The 20,816-nt window shown below is 39.2% G+C and overlaps 1 protein-coding gene across 16 annotated transcripts in view; it reads right to left on the bottom strand.

The window, feature by feature from the left end:
• The window catches only part of tjp1a (tight junction protein 1a), a 211,484-nt gene that overhangs the window by 67,277 nt on the left and 123,391 nt on the right, over window positions 1-20,816 (bottom strand). Inside the window, exon 1 of one of the 16 annotated variants that reach the window (XM_049471245.1) lies at window positions 6,423-6,788. The exons of the other annotated variants lie outside the window; for them this stretch is intronic. Within the exon in view, the coding sequence (XP_049327202.1) occupies window positions 6,423-6,443 (21 nt within the window). The 5' untranslated portion in view covers window positions 6,444-6,788. Of the gene's footprint in view, window positions 1-6,422; window positions 6,789-20,816 lie in introns of those variants that run through there. 16 annotated transcript variants of the gene reach the window in all.

The raw sequence follows: 20,816 nt of genomic DNA, 5'->3' as shown, positions 1-20,816 counted from the left end.
GTTCACTTTTTGTTCAGACCCCAACCAAAGCCGGAGCCAAGAGCAGAGCGCGGTGCTGCGGAACAAAGGCCAGGCGTGGGGAGTCCTGCTCCGAGCCAGAGCCTTGATCTGCCTCTGAACAGCCTCTCTGTTTGAGGCAGGCTTTAGAGCTGCTGGAGAGAGGTGGGCTAAAAATCTGACCACCAGGTGAAAATAAGAGGCTTTCTGTAGGTGGGTGGCCAAGAGGGGCATGAATCTCTGAAGTCAGAGTGAGAAAGGACAGATATGAACACATCAGATAAATCACAATATAACAAAGAACACAAATTTACACAGATTTAGATTTACTGTACCATTTCAGACTTGCATAGCTTCAGCATATCTGGAGATTTGGAGAATTTCATATTCAGAAATTTCATTCGTGAACAGGTTGGGGACTGCACACCAGTGCACAAAGCAAGATCCCTAAAGACATGGATGAGCCAGTTTGGTGTGAAAGAACTTGACTGATTCCTGACCTCAACCTGATCAACTTGAACACTTTGGGACGAATTAAGAACAGAGACTGTAAGCCACACCTTCTCCTTCGTCCAACACAGGCTCACTAGCTTTTGCCTTCCAAAGCATGCCACTGCTAGTAAGCTGCAGAGGAACAAGATTACCATTTAAGCAAAGCTGTCCATTGACTTTCATTCATTTTGGGTTGTTTTTGAACCAATAATAAATGGTGTCCTCCAGCCGTTTTCGATAATGACACAACCCATGCTCTCCTCTACACTGCCCTACAAAGCAAAAAGGCAGTAACTGCACAGAGCACCAAACTGAGAAAAATGACCTTAAAGTTATCTTGTTGTCCAGCCCAAGTACTTGTAGGTAGATTATTGGACATGAGGCAGTATTGTTACTCCATATAACCTTATTCTTTGCAGATATCAGTAATTTTAATATTTTTTTTATTTTACCCCTTTTTTACAGTTACTGTATTTTTGCTTTGTATTACTCCTACTTTCGAAAGTTCCATACCAAGTAAGAAGGCAGTAACTTAATATTCTTCAAAAACCTTTTTTGTCATAGCTAGGGTTTTGTTGTATTTGAGTTGTACTGATTGGAACCATTTGTATCCTGCAAGACAGTGTTGCCACAGCTAATGTAATTAAACCATTTAAGGTGTTAATAGTTCACTCAGATTTTTTTCTGGTGTTTATCACATCTAAAAAAATATAAAATTTCCAAGCTGCATCAAGGGCCAAATGAGCAGCGTTCATATTTTTATATGGCCCTATTATGGGAGTGTACTTAGTGTGTATTCTTAGTTAATTTATGTTCATTAATCTCAAACACATCTGAATTATCTGCAATACATAATATACACTAGTTTTAACCTGGATGCACTGAAATACAAGTTCATCGTCAAAGTTGTTTTTCAAGTTGATTTAAAATGTCATAGCCTACACAAACATACTTTTTCACGGAACCCCCTGTCACCTCAGACTCCGGACCTTGAGAACCTAATACACAAAAGTGATTAATGAAGTGAATACTCAGGATAATTTTTATTATTATTATATATTAAGTTATTTTATTAAAAAGAACCTTCTGTACATTAATTCGGCTTATGACTAAAATATTGCTTTCATTAGGCCAACACAATAATAAATAAATACCTGTAATAAATAATAAATACATTTGCATCCTTTAAACATGCGTTTTAAATTAGATGAAACCAAACATAATATAAGTAATACACAAATCATTGTGAATATGTAGACTGATATATGTGATCAGGTGTAAATTATATGTCTAAAAAATGTTGTTTTTTATGTCACAAGAGGGCGAAAGAGCACACTAAAGGGCAAACGATGAAATACATACAGTAATCATTTTGATTTGGTCTATTATAACTTAAGGTAAGAGGCTATTTTTTTTTTTCATGTCTGAAATGGGATGGAAGAAAATGTGCACGACTTGGAGTTGCAGAAGTTAGATTGGGGTTACAGTCAGTGTTACAGAACTGTGTACAGAACCCCCCCTTCTTAACCCCTCCCAGCACAGATCTTTCTGGTGAGGGAGAAAACTCAGACATAAATATAAAGTTCAGCCGTGATATGTGAGGAGCCCAGCCGAGCACAGCACAGAGACCCGGCCACTCGGAGGGACAGTGCCGCTGTGCACACCGTGCTGCGGGCGCAGAAGGCTTGTTAGCCAGCTAGCTTCAGCACGGGTCCAGCACGGAGCCTCACTGTCACTAACACCGACTTACCGGGTCTCCGCGCTCGCCGTGAACCTGATCCTAGAGTGAATTTGCGTGTATTGTAAAGTAAGACGTTTTCTTAGATACAGAACATATAATATAAAGTTAGGGAGGATAAACTAGTTTGTAGGGGCGGGGTGGAGAGTGGGAGGGGGCACGGAACGTCTCCTGACAGAAAACAGCTGATAGCGCTGACAGGAACTTTTGTGATACGTTTCTAATCAGTCATAATCATTCGCTGTTGTTACTTACCATACTCCGGATATTTTCTTTTTAATGCCAGTTCCACCATCTTTTTCCCTCTGGATTGGGCCATCGTAACAAGAAAGTGCAGTTTCACAGAGTAAAATTGCAGCGTCAAAAGAGTCCCGCGCTGTGTTCTCTATGGCAACAGTAACATCGCTGTGGCAACAGCGTAATTATTACGTGAAGTGATACAACAAAGAATGACAGTAACTGTCACGCTACAAGGCAAGAAAACAGTTACTGCCTTTTTGCTTTGTAGGGCAGTACAGTATAAGGACTTTTTGTCATTTGATTTCCAAGCTTAACAATCTCCTCGTTGCTTTAAACGACTAGCGCTGCTGCTAACCGTGCTAAAATACTGGAAATCTAATCTTACTGTAATCTTACGCACATAACCGGTTTTAAAGAGAGAAATCAGTGTATATAATAGGGCTGCAATGATGAGTTGATATAATCGACAATGTCAATTATTTAAATTCGTCAACTACAAATTTCATTGTCGACTAATCGTTCATTTGTAAAACTACTACATTACACAAAGTGTTGGGGACAAAAGTGCAATAGAAGATGGGTAAATGGCTCACTCACACAGTTTACACTCAATTTAATCTGTCTCCAAAAGTGCCCAAACACAACAGATTAAATATTGTCGCTGTCCAATGCAACTTTAGAGGAGAGAGAAAAAAAACCTTCCAAGCTTTCTATGGAAGTCAATATGAAAAGAGTTTATTTAAGCTTATTTTTAGGTATTTCTATTGGTCCATTCTTCAAGAAATTTTAGCATCTACAAAATCTACAAAAATGGAGATACTTCTCTTTCACTGCACGATATTTACTCACTAAATATCAGTAATTTCCTTATTAAAACAACATCTAGACTTTTAAATGCCTTTTATAATCTCATGATAGTGTGTAAAATACGTTACATTCTGAGTACTCTCCTTAGTTGAAGAGCCTTGAAGAGACCAGACTCGAAACACTGGTTAAAAAATAGACTCTAAACTGAATAGGGACATCATTGGTATAGTAGAGTAGAGTAGAGTGGTTGGGCAGTTAATGTATCCTTTCTGTCAGCTCCAACAAGTCCGAGCATTCTGCCCTGATATCTCTTATCAACTTGACATTTCATTATGTAGAATAATTTTTAATATTGCTGTGAAGACACAATACTTAAAGGCACACTACAGTTTTACAGTATAATATAGAACGCAAAGTACCGTCCTATCTTAATTATTAGTTAAGTTATTTAATTTCCAATGTTTAAATCGCTTGTAGCCACACTATTGTTGTGTGTTATTCTTGTTTTCGAGCCACTGAGAAACACAGTACGGCTCTTCAGACACATTCTCTGGACAAACGGCACCACTCGATACTGATGCAGGTGTATCTGGTGGCCATTAGCATTTTAGCTGCGTACTAGCTGCACTAGCACACCACATCCATTACCTGTTAAATAAGCTTGCTGTGTAAGCTCACACACACACACACACACACACACACACACACACACAGACACACACAGGATACAGATAACTCGTAAGTAAGAGTCGGGGGAGGGGCAGCCTCTGTTCTGCAGTTCTCTTCTTCAGCTGTGTAAATAAAACCCTTATGAAGAGGAACTCACTCTCCCATGCTCCTGCATCAACAACACAAACACATACACCAACAAACTCATAGAAAGACACTTCCTACTTAGCTGATTCCGCTGTGCTAGCTCACAAGCATTAGCTTCTTACAGAGAAATCCTCTATTCTGATGAAATCTCAAAGTGTTTGTGTACATATACAGTATAGGAGGAACTGCAAACAACAGCTGGGACACACTGGGCTAAGAACAAGAACAGCAGGCAGCTTAATGCGGCTATTCTACCTGCAATGCCAATCAATTATTGATCATTCTAACGCCTGCTAGCCAGTGACACCCACACAGCCCTTTCTTAACAGAGCAAACACCACAAAAATCTTACATAAATCTACAAAAAGACACTGTAGGAGAGTTAAAAAGGACCCTGGCTTCTTTGATCCACTAGTCAGTGGCAAGTTCCACTTCGGCCTAAAGGCACAAAGTACTGAGTGCTGACCCTTCCCATTGTTTCTACAAGAAGGAAATGATTCAACATCCTTAGACTGGAACAAACACTCGCTGTGTGTTACCTACATCAAGGGTTCTCCAACTGCCAGGCCAGGCCAAGCCCAGAGCTTCTCACATTCAGTACAAGACTGCTAAAATAAAAATGAAAAGTAGGGCTGTAAGGTGTATTGGCAATAACCTGGCAATGCAATAGATAAATATCACGATACATGGCTTACAATTCAAAATATTGTGCTATATTGTGATACTGAATCTAAGGCCATATATAGTGCTGAGGTAAGCCACTGTTTTACAGCTTGTCAGCGCTGTGTCATTGTGTTTGTAGGCGACTGATTACGTGGAACAGGAAGCATCCACAAACTGGGATTCGCCACAGGAAGGACATTTCCTGTCTGTGAGAAACCCGGAAAGAAAACATACCAAAAAGCTGAACGATTCTCCAAGAAGCAGCTGTGCTAAAGCTTCTTTTCTTCTAAGACCAATGAGACAGCTAGTTCTTGTGATATATTACGATTTTTTTCATACTATAGGACACACTTAATATTTTTTATTTTATCAAAAATCAACAGTGCACCTTATAATCCGGTGAGCCTTATAAATGAATTCTACCAGTCAGGTTGTGAGGAGGCAAATATATCGGACTGTAGTCTTTGCAATTTTTATGTTAAAACAAGCTACGTGGGACAAACCGTTAGCTGATAGCGCCCTGGGTTACCGCAACACTCAGGGTTCCTCAGTGCAGCACTTTTAGCTGCTGTTTACTAGCGCTAAGCGCTGCTGCTAACCGATAACCATTATTATTATTATTTTTTTTTTAAAGAACTACAGTTTTGATTACTACGGCACCCATCTAGCCGTGAGACCTGCTTGAATTAGAAGTAAAACATGGCGACACCCTAGTTCCTTACTATTGTCACTTAAAATGCAGCGCGCCTTAATAAATTAGCATCTTAAAGTTCAAAAACATAGCATTCACTCTCAAACCTGTGTCCTGATGTGAGAATTCTAGGCCAATGATGATATCTGATATTACATATGTACATATATATATAGATTTTTAATTTACAGAGAGACTAGACATTTGCAAAATTTGCATACATACAAATTAGATTAAATCAATGGATTTTTTTTTTTTTTTACCGTAACGCAGACAGGTTCCTTTTCCGACATACAAAAAAAAAACATCAGCAGGTATCGATTTGAAATATTGGTTACATTGGCTGATGACTATGATTTTAAAAAACAATATCACTGTGCATCCTTAATATAAATTAAAAATAAATATTTATACAAACATTTGCTTAAAGCGTTACAGGAAAAGGAAATCATACACTGCTTCTAAGATAAAATACCATTTTAATCTATATATTTCAAGATATGCATTTAATGTATGTTTTAAAACACAATATTGCAGTGTCACGATATGGCACACCCCTATTCCAAACAACAAAAATCTAAAATATTGCGATAAACGATAAACTTCAGCCAAATCGTCCGTCCCTTACCCAAGATGTTAAAGAAGTGCAGAGACAGTGTGTCATAATGAAGCAGGACAGTTGCAGTCAGAACTGCTGTGTTATGTCCTGCACAGGCAGATAGCATATCTCTAAACACATCTTACTTAAGACTTACATGCTCTGTCAGGACAAAACACAAGTGATTCCATTAAGAACTGCCTTAAAATATATATATAGATATATATCTATATACATCATTTAAAAAAAAAAAAAGACAACACAATGCACAAGCCCTGTACTCTAACTCCCCATTCCCCCATTCAAACAACTATACACAGATTAAACACAGAGCAGCCTGGTCATGGGATAGCAGAGGGATATTACGGTAGTATTCAAACCTCTGTATGCTCTCCATGCATTCAAAACACTGAATCTCCTGTGAATAAATCCATCCAGAGAGTCTGATAAAGGTTAGCTTCAGCGTTTCCTTCAGTTCTTCATCCAGTGCGGCGCAGATCCCTCATTAGAATGACGGACAGGTAGTCCACACTCTCGCACGTCCCCAGGAAAGAGATGCAGCAGAGAGATAAACTCGGACGGAAACCACACGGATGATATCCTGTCTTCTAAAACACACACACACACACACACACACACACAGCAAAACGCAGCCTGGAAAATCCCCTCAGCACAAACAGGTCCGCTCTGAATCAAGAAGAAGTGTCTGTAAAAGTGTGTGTGTGTGTGCACGCACATGTGTTCCCTATCTCCTCATCTATCCCGACTGTGACAGTAGTACGCAGTGCACTACCGCAACACGCACACACCCCCACCAACACACCCCACCCCCCCACCCCCACCCACTCTAACGTCCGGCTACAATCAGCCCATATCCACTGTCCTATACGCTACTGCATCTGCCCTGAGTCCTATACCTGCAGCTCAAACTGCAGCAGTGAGGACTGCAGCTCTGCAGCTTCTGCTTTCTGATACACACACGTACACACAAGTACACACACGCACAGAGGCTGATCATGCACATTTAAATTCTAAACTGGGTGTGGTATACTGTATTGTTTAGGGCTGTAACAAATGTTACAAACTGAATTAAATGAAGTTACACTAGAGCAGAATAGGTCTCATTATAGTATATTATTATTAGAATTAGAATATCATTGAAAAGCTACTTTATTTAAGTAACTAAGTTTAAAATGTGAAACTCATATATTATATAGATGTATCACACACAGAGTGATCTATTTTAAGCATTAACAAAAACCCAAGAAGCTGTTATCTTAGAAAATTTGAATGTTATATAAGACCAATTAGTACTTTTGGCAGTTTAGGCAGTGTGCCAAGTCCTGCTGGAAAATGAAATCCGCATCTCCATTAAAAAAGTTGTCAGCAAAGGGAAGCATGAAGTGCTGTAAGATTTTCAGGGAAAACAAAACGGCACTGACTTTGGACTTGATAATAAAACACAGTGGACCAACACCAGCAGATGACATGTCTCTCCAAACCATCACTGATCATCAGTAAATTTTACATTTCATTTGTAAATCAAGGGAGCAGAGTCTGGAGAAAGAGTGGAGAGACACACAGTTCAAGCTGCTTGAGGTCTAGTGTGAGGTTTCCACAATCAGTGATGGTTTGGAGAGATGTGTCATCTGCTGGTGTTGGTCCCACTTTGTCTTATCTTTCTATACATATTTAACATTTTCCCAGAAGCACTGCAAAACACCTAGGTGGTCTTGGGCTAACTTAAGAGTGACCGCAATGTTTTTTTTTTGTGATGTCCTTCCATGAATACCATTTTATTCAGTGTTTTTCTAACCTTGGACATAAAAACAAAGGTTTCTGTAGCTTGTAGAGTTTTCTGTCTGTCTTTTCCTGTTACTCTTGGGTTCTTGCTCACACCCTCCAAAACTGGCCATTGTGCTCTTAGTGTAATTTTAACAGGAGAGTAGCAAGAGTCTTCAATTTCCTCCATTTGTAGACAATTTGTCTAATCTGTCTAAAACTGTGACCTGAAGCAAATTCAATGTATTAGAAATGCTTTTGTAGCCATGCACATCTATAGTAGCCTATATTTTCTGAGGTTTTCTCAGAGCTGTTTCCTTCATGACATGGTCAAAACCTGAGAAGCATATACAGGGACAATGAAACTGAAACACCTGTCATTTTAGTGTGGGAGGTTTCATGGCAAAATTGGAGCAGCCTGGTGGTCAATCTTCATTAATTGCACATTGCACCAGTAAGAGCAGAGTGTGAAGGTTCAATTAACAGGGTAAGAGCACAGTTTTGCTCAAAATATTGCAATGCACACAACATTAGTTCAAAAGAGGACTAAGTGTTGGTGCACGTCTTGCTGGCGCATCTGTGACCAAGACAGCGAGTCTTTGTGATGTATCAAGAGATATGGTATCCAGGGTAATGTCAGCATACCACCCAGAAGGACCAACCACATCCAACAGGATTAACTGTGGACGAAAGAGGAAGCTGTCTGAAAGGGTGCTAACCTGGAGTTTATCTAAAAAACATAAAAACACAACTGCCCAAATCATGACAGAATTCAATGTGCACCTCAACTCTCCTGTTTCCACCAGAACTGTCCGTCCGGACAATAAATTATTGTGGTCTAAAACCAGGTGTTTCAGTTTCATTGTCTAACCCCTGTGTTTGTCAGTAGTCAGCATTGTGTGCCTTAAGGTGAAAGTTAAAAGTTTGTAGGTCTTAGCCTAGTGACTTGAGTAGCACTACTGATGTAAATTCATGAATAAAATAGCACTGCTGGTGTTATGGTGGTATGTTTATGACTAAAATTAACTGCTGTGTCACTAGAGTAAAGTATTGTGCTTTGTTGGCTTCTCTGCTGGTAGTTTTTAGACTTGACTTGCTGTTCTTGCTGTGTTTTATTCCAAAAATAAACTGAGGTCACTTCAGAGCTCCATCCTTAAGCATTTTTTCTGACAATCTGTCTCAGTCCTCAGGCAGAGACTGGACTGAAATATCGGCTGTTAAACAAAATCCACTTCTCTCTTTTCAGAAAGAAGTGCTAAGCCAAGCGTGTTAACAGTGCTAATGCTGAAACAACAATACAAGCACACACACGACCCTCACTATTGTGGGATACAAACACACTGTTAAAACAACATAAACACATTAATCCTGTAAAGCTGGGATCTGGTCTGTGTGTTGTCTTAGGGTGCAAAGGTGCATATATGAATGTATTTATTGTAAGTGCTGCCCGGGTTATTGCCTATGATCTCATTCCATGCAAACCCTCACTCACACTCACACACAAACAATCCTTTGAAAAAGGTCAAGCGACCTATTCCCAGATCTCACTGCACCACTGTATGCAGTCATATCCTGAGTTTTCCTATTAAAGATCCAATTCTCAGTATCCAGGATAATCGCCATAGCCAAATTCAATGGAACACTGCAGTACAGGAACAACACAGAACAAAAAGATCCCCAATCTAAAGGCCTAGTGCTTAATGTTAAACACAGCCAGACACATTTTCGTATATCTGACTTATTAAACATGTTTAACATATGAAACTCGCTCGAAGCTTTAAATGCGTTGTCTAGAAGTAAAGTGTCTGGCACTATGTCCTCCAGATATTAGGGCTGCATGATATTGGGGAAAAAATATGTTGCAATATTTTCCGTATGATATTAAAATTAAGATAAAAAAATGACAGTTTTTTTCACCAGAATTTATCCAGAACTTACTAGAAGTCAATGATCCAAAAAGTGAGAATATTATTAAAAGCACTCCACACATTCAGGATTGTAGTAAAATTAGGGATTAGTTTTTTTTATATTTGGCAACAGCAAGTAACTGGCCAAAAAAATTACAACATAAAGAGCATTTTCAGTGTGTTTGGCCAAATAAGTAGAAAAGGCTGAATACTTCATATGAAGCAATGACTAATTAAACTCATATCCCAGTGTATCCTCTAATGTTAGCATTTTTTTTCAGCAGCATCAGCACGATTTGTAGGTATGACTGCTAACACATTAAAATAAAGCCATTCAAAATACATTTAAGTTGTATTTATTCACAGATTAATAAAGTGGCGAAATCAGTGGATTTTCTGAGAAAATAATAATGTTTAGTATTTGGGCTCTGGCTCTTTGCTTCTGGTAGAAATGTCCTTAAAAATGGGAACTGAGGGAATTCTACTTTTGTATCAAACAGCAAATAAGCATGGGATGTTTGGCTAAATGTGACATTGTATACACATCCTGTAATGTTGAAATTATATATAGGCTCTTATGTCAGGACCAACTGAGAGCTGAGTCAGCGTTTTAGAGTCAGCCGAGTAGTCAAAACCCAAGGACAATAATGGGCCCTTTAATTGGGCATGTGTAAATGGCCTTTTAAGGGGTAAAAAAGAGGATGTTTCTGGGATTAAAATTATGATTTTGACTGTAACTAAAAATATCTATGCAAAACTGTGCCGAACCGATGTGCACAGTGCTTTCGATAGCCTGTCTGCCACTGCGTTTACAAGTGGAGGCCATGCACATGCTTCTCAGACAGTAGACAGCACTGTGTATCTACTTCTTGTGTCAAGATTCAAAACACTGCAACATGATGTGGTAGATTTAATTACCTTAGGTGACATAGCACGTCCTGCAATGTGACTTTTGCGCATTCACACGTTACAATGATGATGATGCTTAAACAATATATCGTGCAGCCCCACTTTTGGGCTAGAACCTTTTGCCTCAGTGGTGTCCGGAGAAGTTGGGTAGGTGACAGTAAAGTGAACAGTGACTTCAACCCTTATTTAAACGGATCACTGCCTGCTCTGCCCGCCATCCTTGAACTGCAAGAGCTACAGCCATTTTGACAGAGCGCTATCAGAACTGCTCTATGAGATCTAACCATGGTTCAGATCCTTCCACTGTAAAAACACCATGATTTTTTTTTTTGCAAGACTCTTCACTACATTAAGAGAATCACAAGTCACAAGTGTTTTCCAATCATTTAGAAAGTAAGAGAGACAACTGGACAAGAAGTCACAAAGCATACTGAAATAAACCTCGTGCTAGTTACATATGTGACATATACAGCACCAGAGCAGGCAGTTAGTGTTCTCCTCCAAGCATGTTGAGCTGTCAAGTGATACTGCAACAGTGGCATTGAAAAAATATGCAGTGGTGCTTTATGTAATTTGGTGATTTGGAAACACATGCTAGCATTTACCCACCCAGTGCTGGTGGCTGCTTAAATGGGGCAATTTAGAGTTAATGACTAAAAATGGCTAAAAAAAAAAAAAATAGGTAAAACGAAAGAAAACATTTTTTTATTACATTTCCTTAAAAGACCATGCAGAAAATATAAAAATAATTGGAAGCGGAAAAGCTTTTTTTTTTTTTAGGCCTTTGCAGAAGAGCACATGCAGAAGCGCCGTATGAAGATACTTAAGAGATAAAAAACGATACTAAAAACTGCATACTGGGAACACCCCACAAGACCTGGCTTATTTTGTAGAGGTCATGTTGTCTAGCAATCACAACCTGGTTGTTCTCAAAGTGCTGCAAATTCTTTTATTTGTCTATTTTTTCCAGCTTCTGGTCTTTATTTATTGATTATTACTGATTTATTTCTTCCTAATATACCCACCCACTGACAGCTGCTACTATCACCAGACAATCAGTGTTATTCACCTCACCTGCTCCTTAATACCTGACTGGTAGAATTACGGATTATAAGGCAAACTGTACATTTTTAGGAAAATTAAAGGATTTCAAGTGCGCATTATAGTGCAAAAAATACGGTAATCAAATGCACAGCAGAGTCTAGATAGCATGATATTTCTTACAGGGCAGACCTCTCCAACACGACTCACTGCACTTACTAAATCTATGGGTCACGTTTAAAGCCTCAGGAGTAACACTGCTTTTTTTTTTTTTTTTTTTAAATGTGCTGCTCTCCTGGCTGAACTCCTGCACTGGGCAAAACATCACTGCCGGCTTTCACACGCAGCCCTCCAACTCTGCCCTCGGCCGGCCAAATGCTCTCCATCTCAACCTATTCTCCCAGCAGACACACTGAAAACAGTCAAACGTGAAACAGAGAGGGCTCAGACAAGATTAATACACTGTAAAGATTTTTTAAAAGTGAAGCTTTTAAAGACTTTTTAAAGAACAGTGGACATCCTGCTTTTACATTTAAATTTATAAAAAAAAAACAAGCATTCTTCACTTAATATCTTACAACGAGACATTGAAAAAAATGTTGTACAAAAAATATCTTTGTGTAAAATTGCACACTAGAAATACTGCTTTTAGTTTTTTGTTAATCCTTGTATTAATATATTTATCTTAAGTGATTTGATCATAAAAGTCTATTCGTGATTGAATTTGACTGAAGAACAGGTATTGTACACTAGAGGTGTGCCAAAAAATCGATTCACATAAGAATCTTGATTCTCATTTACTACGATTCAGAATCGATTTAAAATGTCCCAAAATCGATTCTGAGGGGCGGGTTTTAGACTGATTTTGGGCTGGGTATTTTTGTTGGACCTGGCAACCCTGGCGATAGCGCTTGTCCCTTTGGAGATCTTCCAGACACACACAGAGCGTAGGTGTTTGAGAATCACCGGTAAGATGGCAGAACAAGCACTATATTACCTTAGATTAACGTGTAGTTTCAATGTTTTATGGCAGAATGCTTCATAACAAGCATAAAAAAGATCGCTAGTAGTTAGTTTCAGTAACTGTTAGCTAGCTAACTAGCTAACTTTCCAGTTCCACCTTAAATAACGCTACAGGTGGCAGCGGGCTGCAGCATTTAAGGCGGAACGGAAAAATAACAATAAGCTAATCAGAGCTAATTTCAGCTCCTCATCACAGAGGAATTAAGGAATGGACAATATGAATTAATTTCTCCACCTCCTGCCCCCTTTCTGAAGAAATACAACCACCTTAAATTAACTAGTTAATCAGCAGCTGCTCCTGAACTTTAGCGCTCCACTGCTATCATCACATCAGCCCAGCAGCGTCACCTACACACCACCGCTAGTAGCCTGGTAATAAAGCAGTGTTATTTATTTATGTATTTATTGTTCATTAACGTCATTGTGATATCCCAGTGATTCCTCTGTCACTGAGGACCCACATTCCTGCACATTTTATTGTTTTTGTAACACATTACTTGCTCCAGGACCAGTGTATATTATGGAGGGTTTTTTTTCAATACGATTCATAAGCCAGAAGCAGAAATATTTATAATTCAAATCGTTTTGAATAAAAAATCGATTTTGAATCGAATCGTGGCCCCCAAAATCGGAATCGAATCGAATCGTGAGATAGTAATCGATTCCCACCCCTATTGTACACATAGATTTGTTGTATAAGTCCTGAGGCACCATTTTGTTTTTAAATTAAGACCAATGCAACATAACTGAACAGCTAAACACGCTTGGAGGAGAACACTAACTAACCGCCCTTTCGTTTACATCAGCTAACGGACACTTATATTTGCTCCTATTAGCGCTGGGCGATATGGGAAAAATCATATATCACAATATGGAACTTTTTCTATGAAGATGATATATATATATATATATATATATATATATATATATATATATATATATATATATATATATATATCATGATATACCACATTAAAGTATCTTTTTAGTTATTCTTCGAAAAATATGCCAAAATAATATTATTGCTTACTTTTTTCCAACTGTATTCAAAGTGACATTAAACCCAACTTTCACAAATGAGAATTACTACCTTTTAGTGCAGCTATATATATATTTATCAAATGAAAACAGATGAGATAGATGCAGTAGCTAATTTTTTCAAAAGAACAATGCATCTCCATTGTTCAGCTCTCATGAGTTTAATAACGTAAAGCATGTCGCAAACCGGCGTGTCCGTCAAATAACGTAAAGCAGCGTCATGTCTCAAAACCACATTATGAATCTTTTATTGCAAAGATTACTTTATCATCACTTATATAGACCAGGTTTATGCAAAGTGACCACGCCAATACATTACATCATAGCCTACTTTATATATTTGCATGAATAACTAATGAAATTACTGTAGAAACGATAGGAACGATAGAACGTAGGTAGCACAATAGACACTTTTCTATCGTCCCCACGATATTATCATAGTATCGCACAGCGCTAGCTCCCATTGTCCTGACTAATGCACAGTGGACCAATGATAACTCTTGCCCAATAATGACTGTGCCGTGCAAATAAACTAGCAAAATATGTGACCTTATAGTATTGATATAAGAATATACCATACCTCACCTCATCTCTAATTCATCCCAAAAGTATTATATGGAGCACCATCAGCATTACACAGAACACAGTTCCTGTTCTGTTGGCAATACTTTGCTACATGGACGAAACAAGTGCATGTTTGTACATGTGTGCATTTGCACATCTGTATCAGCAATGGCTGAAACTTGAAGCAGCTGCATGTATGCACGCATGCATTCATTAGAATGGCTGTCCACAAACATTTGGACATACAATAGTGCACTAGAACTGAATTTGGCTTGTCCATTCTAACATGCACTGCAGACTCTGGAGAGAGGGGGAAAATGCCTAATCCTGTTACGTAGTTCTTCACAATCGGAGTGTAAAAATAGCTCAGGGCGGCCGTGGATGAGAGAGGGGAGAGAGCCGCTACCGCTGTCCCGCTCCAAGAGTCCAAGAGCTTTGGAGTTTTAGTGTAGGATATCGGCGGCCGGCCAATCAGAGTGCGGCGTGCGCGACAGGATGGAGCGCCGGAAGCTTTCCTCTTGTGACATCATAATAGTAAGCGTAACCATGACAGCGTTATCCCTCTCCTCTGGCCGGATCCCAGAGGAAGGTGAATGCTGTGTGCAGCTGCATCGTCAGACATCGCGCACACACGCACACACACACACGTTGGCTGAGCGTAGTCACATGGCCTGGCTGGGAGGCATGCACACATGCATGCACAGACCCACAGAACGCCTGGCTCTTCGCTGCGCTCTCTTCTGCGCACTGCAGATGATGCTCTCCCACACGCCAACACGCTGCGGACATTAACTATTTAAATGTTTAAAGAACACAGTTACAAAAATTCTCACACTTACATTTAGGGTGGAGGAATATAGAAAATAGTTTTCAAAATTAAATACCTTTTTAAGCACCAAATTTTAGGGATGCACGTTTATTTGGCAACCAAAAACATTCAACCGAAAAAAAAAAAAAAAAAAAAACACATTTCTGTTCTCCATTGTTCTGTAAAAATATTTTTGAAAATCCAAAATTGAAATCATTCTGGAGTTCAGCACTCCACCCGTACCCTCTGTCCCGCTTGCACTTTTAAGAATGCTGACAGGGAGCCAGCCAGCAAATGGCCAGTGTAAGTTCATTTTAATAAAAGACATCCTCTCTCGTCCGTGACTTGTGGACAAAAATGATCTCGAGATTTTTCCGTTTTTCCGTTTTTTCCGTTTTTATTGCAAATTTCCTGATTCAGAACTTAAATTATGCCACCCCTTCAAGTTCATACAATCAGGATATCTGTGCTACACAGACACAAAAAATATGATAAACCCTCCAAAGAATCACAAAGACTAAACAGAGCTGTAGCTCAATATATCTGCATGGACCAAGTGCCTGTATATACAGTTGAGAAATCAAGAGTTTAGAATCTGACACAGCAGTTAGACAGAAAGAATGACAATTTTATTGTTTTTTGTTTCTTCTTCTAAGTATTGTTTTGGTATTGAGAATCATGATACTACAGTTGTTGTCGGTATCGAAGTCAAAATTCTGGTATTGAGGCAACCCTAGTCTCTACAGAGGTGACTTAAACGCATAAACGTTTCAAAGTCTGCACATGTGTGGATTCAAGTGCAGATTTGTTCACATACACAGATACAGTACAGTTCACTTCAAGCTCTGAAATGGTCCTCCTTTCATTATAAGCTACAGCACGACTCTGTATCACCGGCATCATTAGGGTAAAGGCAGGGTTCTTTCGTTTTTAGCTAAAACACGCCAACAGAGACTCAGCCCTGATGGGAACAGTTGAGGGAATAAAAATACAAAACCTATAATCCCAGATTAAAAAGTTAATCTGCACCATGCTTCACTTCAAAGTCCTCGCGGCCTGACAAAGGCAGAGAGGAGCTGGAAAAGGCCAGCAAACGAGCAGCAGGATCAGAGCCACAGGGCACTCCATTACTCTCAGTTCTCTTTCCCTTTACCATTCTATACTATATATTAACTTACAAATCTGACTTTTTTTAGTCCAGATTACTGAACATCAGACATTCAGACATGACTGGTTACCTTCCTGCCTCAGAATCCTGCCTAAATAGGCTAAACGAAATTTCATACATTTCAGGCACAGCTTTTTTGTCGCCACTAACTTACTGGGGGTTCTGTATTCAGTATTTTCTATGCTTAATGTTTTGCCTGACTCTTTGTCCTGTGATCATGTTTTCTGTAAAGCTGCTTTGTGCCAACTCCAGTTGTAAAAAGCACTATACAAATACATTTTATTTGATTTGATACTTTGGTACATGGACAAGTCATAATATGCAGAAAAATCAGTCAATAATACAGCCCATCTGGTGACATGCAACCATCTGTGTCTCACCGCTATCAGAGGCACACCGCTGCTGCAGCTCAGCCAATCATCTTTGCCTCTAAATCCATACATCACCCAGTGCCCCTCCCAAACTACCCCTCTCATTTTTTAGCCTTTTTCAAATTTGAGCTGAAGGTGGAGTCAGCAAAAATCAGGGGCTTTAGTGCCCCTTTAAGCCCCTCTTCTGTTCCATTCCTGTCCAGTGACCCAGCACAACTGCCCTGACTGTTTTCCAGCGACCCCACCAGCAAAGTCATCCCAACTGAAGCATGCACATCGCCTCTAACACTCTCTCTCTCATACACACACACGCATTACAAAGAAAGCAAAGAAACTTCCAAAGCACTAAAACTTCAACCATCTTACCATGAACTAGCGGTGTGAATCACAGGGCATCCCACAATACATACAATATAATCATGATACACTGCTCACGATAACTATGATATCACAATACTGTGATTCTGTGATACTCAACAGATCTCAAGACAATTCTCTACAATACTTTACGGTAGAGAATAAAATACTCCAAAATAAGCAAATTATTGTGAATTATGGATTTGTTAGTCACAGAGTTGCACAGAATGTGACAATCAATAATCTTCATCATTTGATTAGCCATTTGGAGTAAAGAAGCAATAAGTCATCATATCGCACACAATAATATCGCCAACATTTGTAAATATCGTGAACGATATTATACCCTGAAATATTTTCATATTACCTACCCCTAATTATCATATTATTCTCATAATTTCTCATTATATATCTATATCTAGAGACAGTATCTGTCCAATATCATTTATTTTACTTTAATGCTGGATATATGGAGATATTTGAAGTGTATTGTTAGAATTATTATTAGTATATGACTCATATATATTATTAGTATATGACTCTGAATCATTGAAAAAAATGTATTTTTTAATTTATATATATGCAATATTATAATTAAATTAAAATTTAATTGCAGTAGTGTATTATCTGATTTTTTTTTTTTTTTTTGAAATTCAGTGTTTTGTCACATCGCCAAGAGTATCGTTATCGCGAAAATACCATGAAATATCGTGATAATATTTTTGGGCCATATCGCTCAGCCCTAGGTGCGAGTCTGAGCTAAGTTCATTGCACCTATGTTTCAACAAAAGTATTGCTATTTGTCACCACATATCGATAATGCATCCCAAATGAAAACAATACATCAACAACGATATTTTGTCTCACCCCTATTATGAACCACTGTATTACAGCCTCACCGTTTTAAACAATGACTTCCAGGTGAAGGCCATTTCCACCCCAGAGCTGCTGCACTAGCTGATGTTTGCTCACGGTTTGACCTTCCAAGGTGCCTCTATTAGTTAATATCTACACATTACATAAAGAACTGTAAGCTATATCTACTGTAAACATCAGTATGTTAAAGGAAGAGAAGTGCATTGGACAGTTGCACAGCTAAAGCAGCTTCCACTGGTTTAAACTGGTGTTCCTGTGTGGTTGTTGTGGTATCCAAGGTGGCTGTTGTAAATCATTGGTAGGTGGATGCTTAGTGGTGGCTATTGTGTCACAGATTATAGCTATGGAGCTTTCAAGTGGTGGTTATCCTATCTCGTTATGCCGTGAGGAGCTTTTAGGGGTTCTTCAGTTTGAAACTGTCGAGGAACCACGAATGGTGCTTCAAATAAAACTTCAAAAAAATATTTTAGGAAGAAAATGTTCCTTAAAGCTCCTTTTAGGTTCCTCCACAGTTTTAAACTAAAGAAGGCCTAAAATGGTCCTCAAGGAACCTATACTTCTGTGAGGTGAGCTGAGGTGGTTGGCTATGATATTACTTAGGGCGTTTTCACACCTGTAATTGGTTTCTATGGTCCAGATCAAAGTGTTTTCTCCATCTGTTTGGTTTGGTTTCACACAGGCATAAAAAAAAAGAAAAAACGCACCAAAATACAAGTTACAAAATATAAGAGCTGTCTGGGAGCACGGGAGTAAGAAAGCAAATACATCAAGGAAATTCTGTGTTCCAGCATGTATATCTGTTCAGTGTGAAGCTGCTTCATACTGAACGCTGAAAATGTGCCACTGCGCTTTCCAATAAAGCGTTTTAATAGGACGTACAGCGCAAATACAAACGTTGTAAATAAAGTCCCGCTGTTTGAAGCAGTGAACGCAGCACAGAGCACATGTGTAAACAGCATGGAGCAGCAAAACAGCGTTTGTTGATAGCTGTTGTATTTAGTGCTATCTAGTCAATATATATATATATATATATAAGATTAATCTGCACCTCATCAGCAGTTTAGCTCAAATTAAAGGAGTATATTTGATAGCTGGGTCGGATCGAGACCGGATCATATCCTCACCACAAGCGAACCGCTCCAGTGTTCGTTTGGGACCGGACCGAGACCACCTCCGCTAGTAGGTCTAAGTGAGATAACTGTTTTCACACCTGATCAATCGAACCAGAGATCGTTTTAACCAGACCAAACAGTGCTGGTGTGAAAACGCCCTTAGAGGTGTTAGGAGTGTAAGTGCTCTTTGATGAGCTCAGTCTTCAGGAGTTCCTTAAAGGTAGCGAGGGATTCTCCTGCTCTGGTAGCGGAAGGTAGCTTGTTCCACCATTGGGGAGCTAGGTAGGAGGTGCTTACAATAATATATATTACAATACATCAATATGAAGAGTTCATTTGCAAAAAAGGACAGGTGCTGTTCTTTAAAACATACCTTTCTGTCTTTGCAAAAGAACTCACGATACATTTGTATTGTTTGTATCACCAACTCTGTCTCTCACACATTTTCATATACAACACACACGCACTCACTCACGTTTTATATGGAGTCTGCGGTGGCAGGGTGCTGGCAGGTCAGGGACGATAACCAGGCACTGAAATTCTGGCCTTGCCACAGGAGTGCTTAAATCAACGCTGCACTGACCCAATGAGCACTCCGAGACTTATCTGGCCTGCTGCTTCTGTCCCGACACACACACAAAAAACAAACTCTCTCACACACACACACACATATCCACCACACAATTCCACAGGGCAGGAATGTGCTGATAAGCAGCCAAGGCCCCGCGCTCTTTTTCTCTCTGATAACACTGAAAAAAAAGAGCTCTGCTACTGACCACTGCAGCAGACCACACCGATCGGCCCACTTCTTCTATTTTACGTCTATTTTAAGAGCACACTGTCCTGATATGAGCTACAGAGATTTCACACGTTTCCAGGCCGGGATTAGTCTGCATATAATCATATAGCATACAAAGTAGGCCTTAGAATTCCCCTTATAGAATGATCCCACCAGTGTGACTGGAATTTTGCAAGAGCTAAAGTTAATTTTTCAACAAAAACACTGCTCAGATTCTGAGTATGGGTGGGGTCAGCAGAGCTTATGAGTTATTTATGATGCAGCTGACGTCAAATGAAAGCCACAGTACAGAAGAAGATGGGCCTAATTAAATCAGAAGTAATAGAAGCACTAAAGCCACTCTCAGATTCTGGCTTTTGTTTTTGAGTTTAGTGTTTCTGCTACACACATTCTGCGTTTGAGACCCGCCACTGTAAAAATAATGCAGGAAAAGGCAATTACAAAACTCAAAACAGTGAGGGGAGATTTGATCCATTAAATAAGCTAACACAAAAGATACTGTGTTTTTCGGACAATAAGGGGCTATAATAAAAATCCTTTTCTGTCTTATGAATAAGTTCTACCAGTCAGGTTGTAAGGAGCAGTAAAGCCACTTCACTGGAGTTTATACAGGAGTTTCAGTAAAGTTTCTTCAGCACCAAGGCTGGAGCAGTATTAGCATTAGCCGCTAACCATGCTAAGCGCTAGCTCTTTCGCTTTCGTTCAGGTGAGTGGATCAGACTGTAGTCTGCATGTTTACCATGTTAAAACAAGCAACGTGGAATGAACCGCTAGCTGATAGCACCCTGGGTTTTTTAGTGTAGCGCTGTCAGGCAGCATATGCTAGCGCTTAGCTCTGCTAACCACGCTGTTAAAAATATTGGAAATCTAAGCTTACTGTAAATAGACAGAAGTGTTTTACTCACCCAAATAAACAGTTTTCAGGAGTAAAAACTGTGTAAATTAACATCCAGCTCTTGTTAGACTTTGTAAGAAAATGTTTTATTTTTTTAAGCATTACAGTTTTGTTTACTTAGGCC

Source organism: Astyanax mexicanus, chromosome 23, assembly GCF_023375975.1.
Source record: "Astyanax mexicanus isolate ESR-SI-001 chromosome 23, AstMex3_surface, whole genome shotgun sequence".
In the NCBI taxonomy this organism is placed as follows: domain Eukaryota; kingdom Metazoa; phylum Chordata; class Actinopteri; order Characiformes; family Acestrorhamphidae; genus Astyanax; species Astyanax mexicanus.
This window is presented reverse-complemented; position numbering and strand designations above follow the sequence as displayed.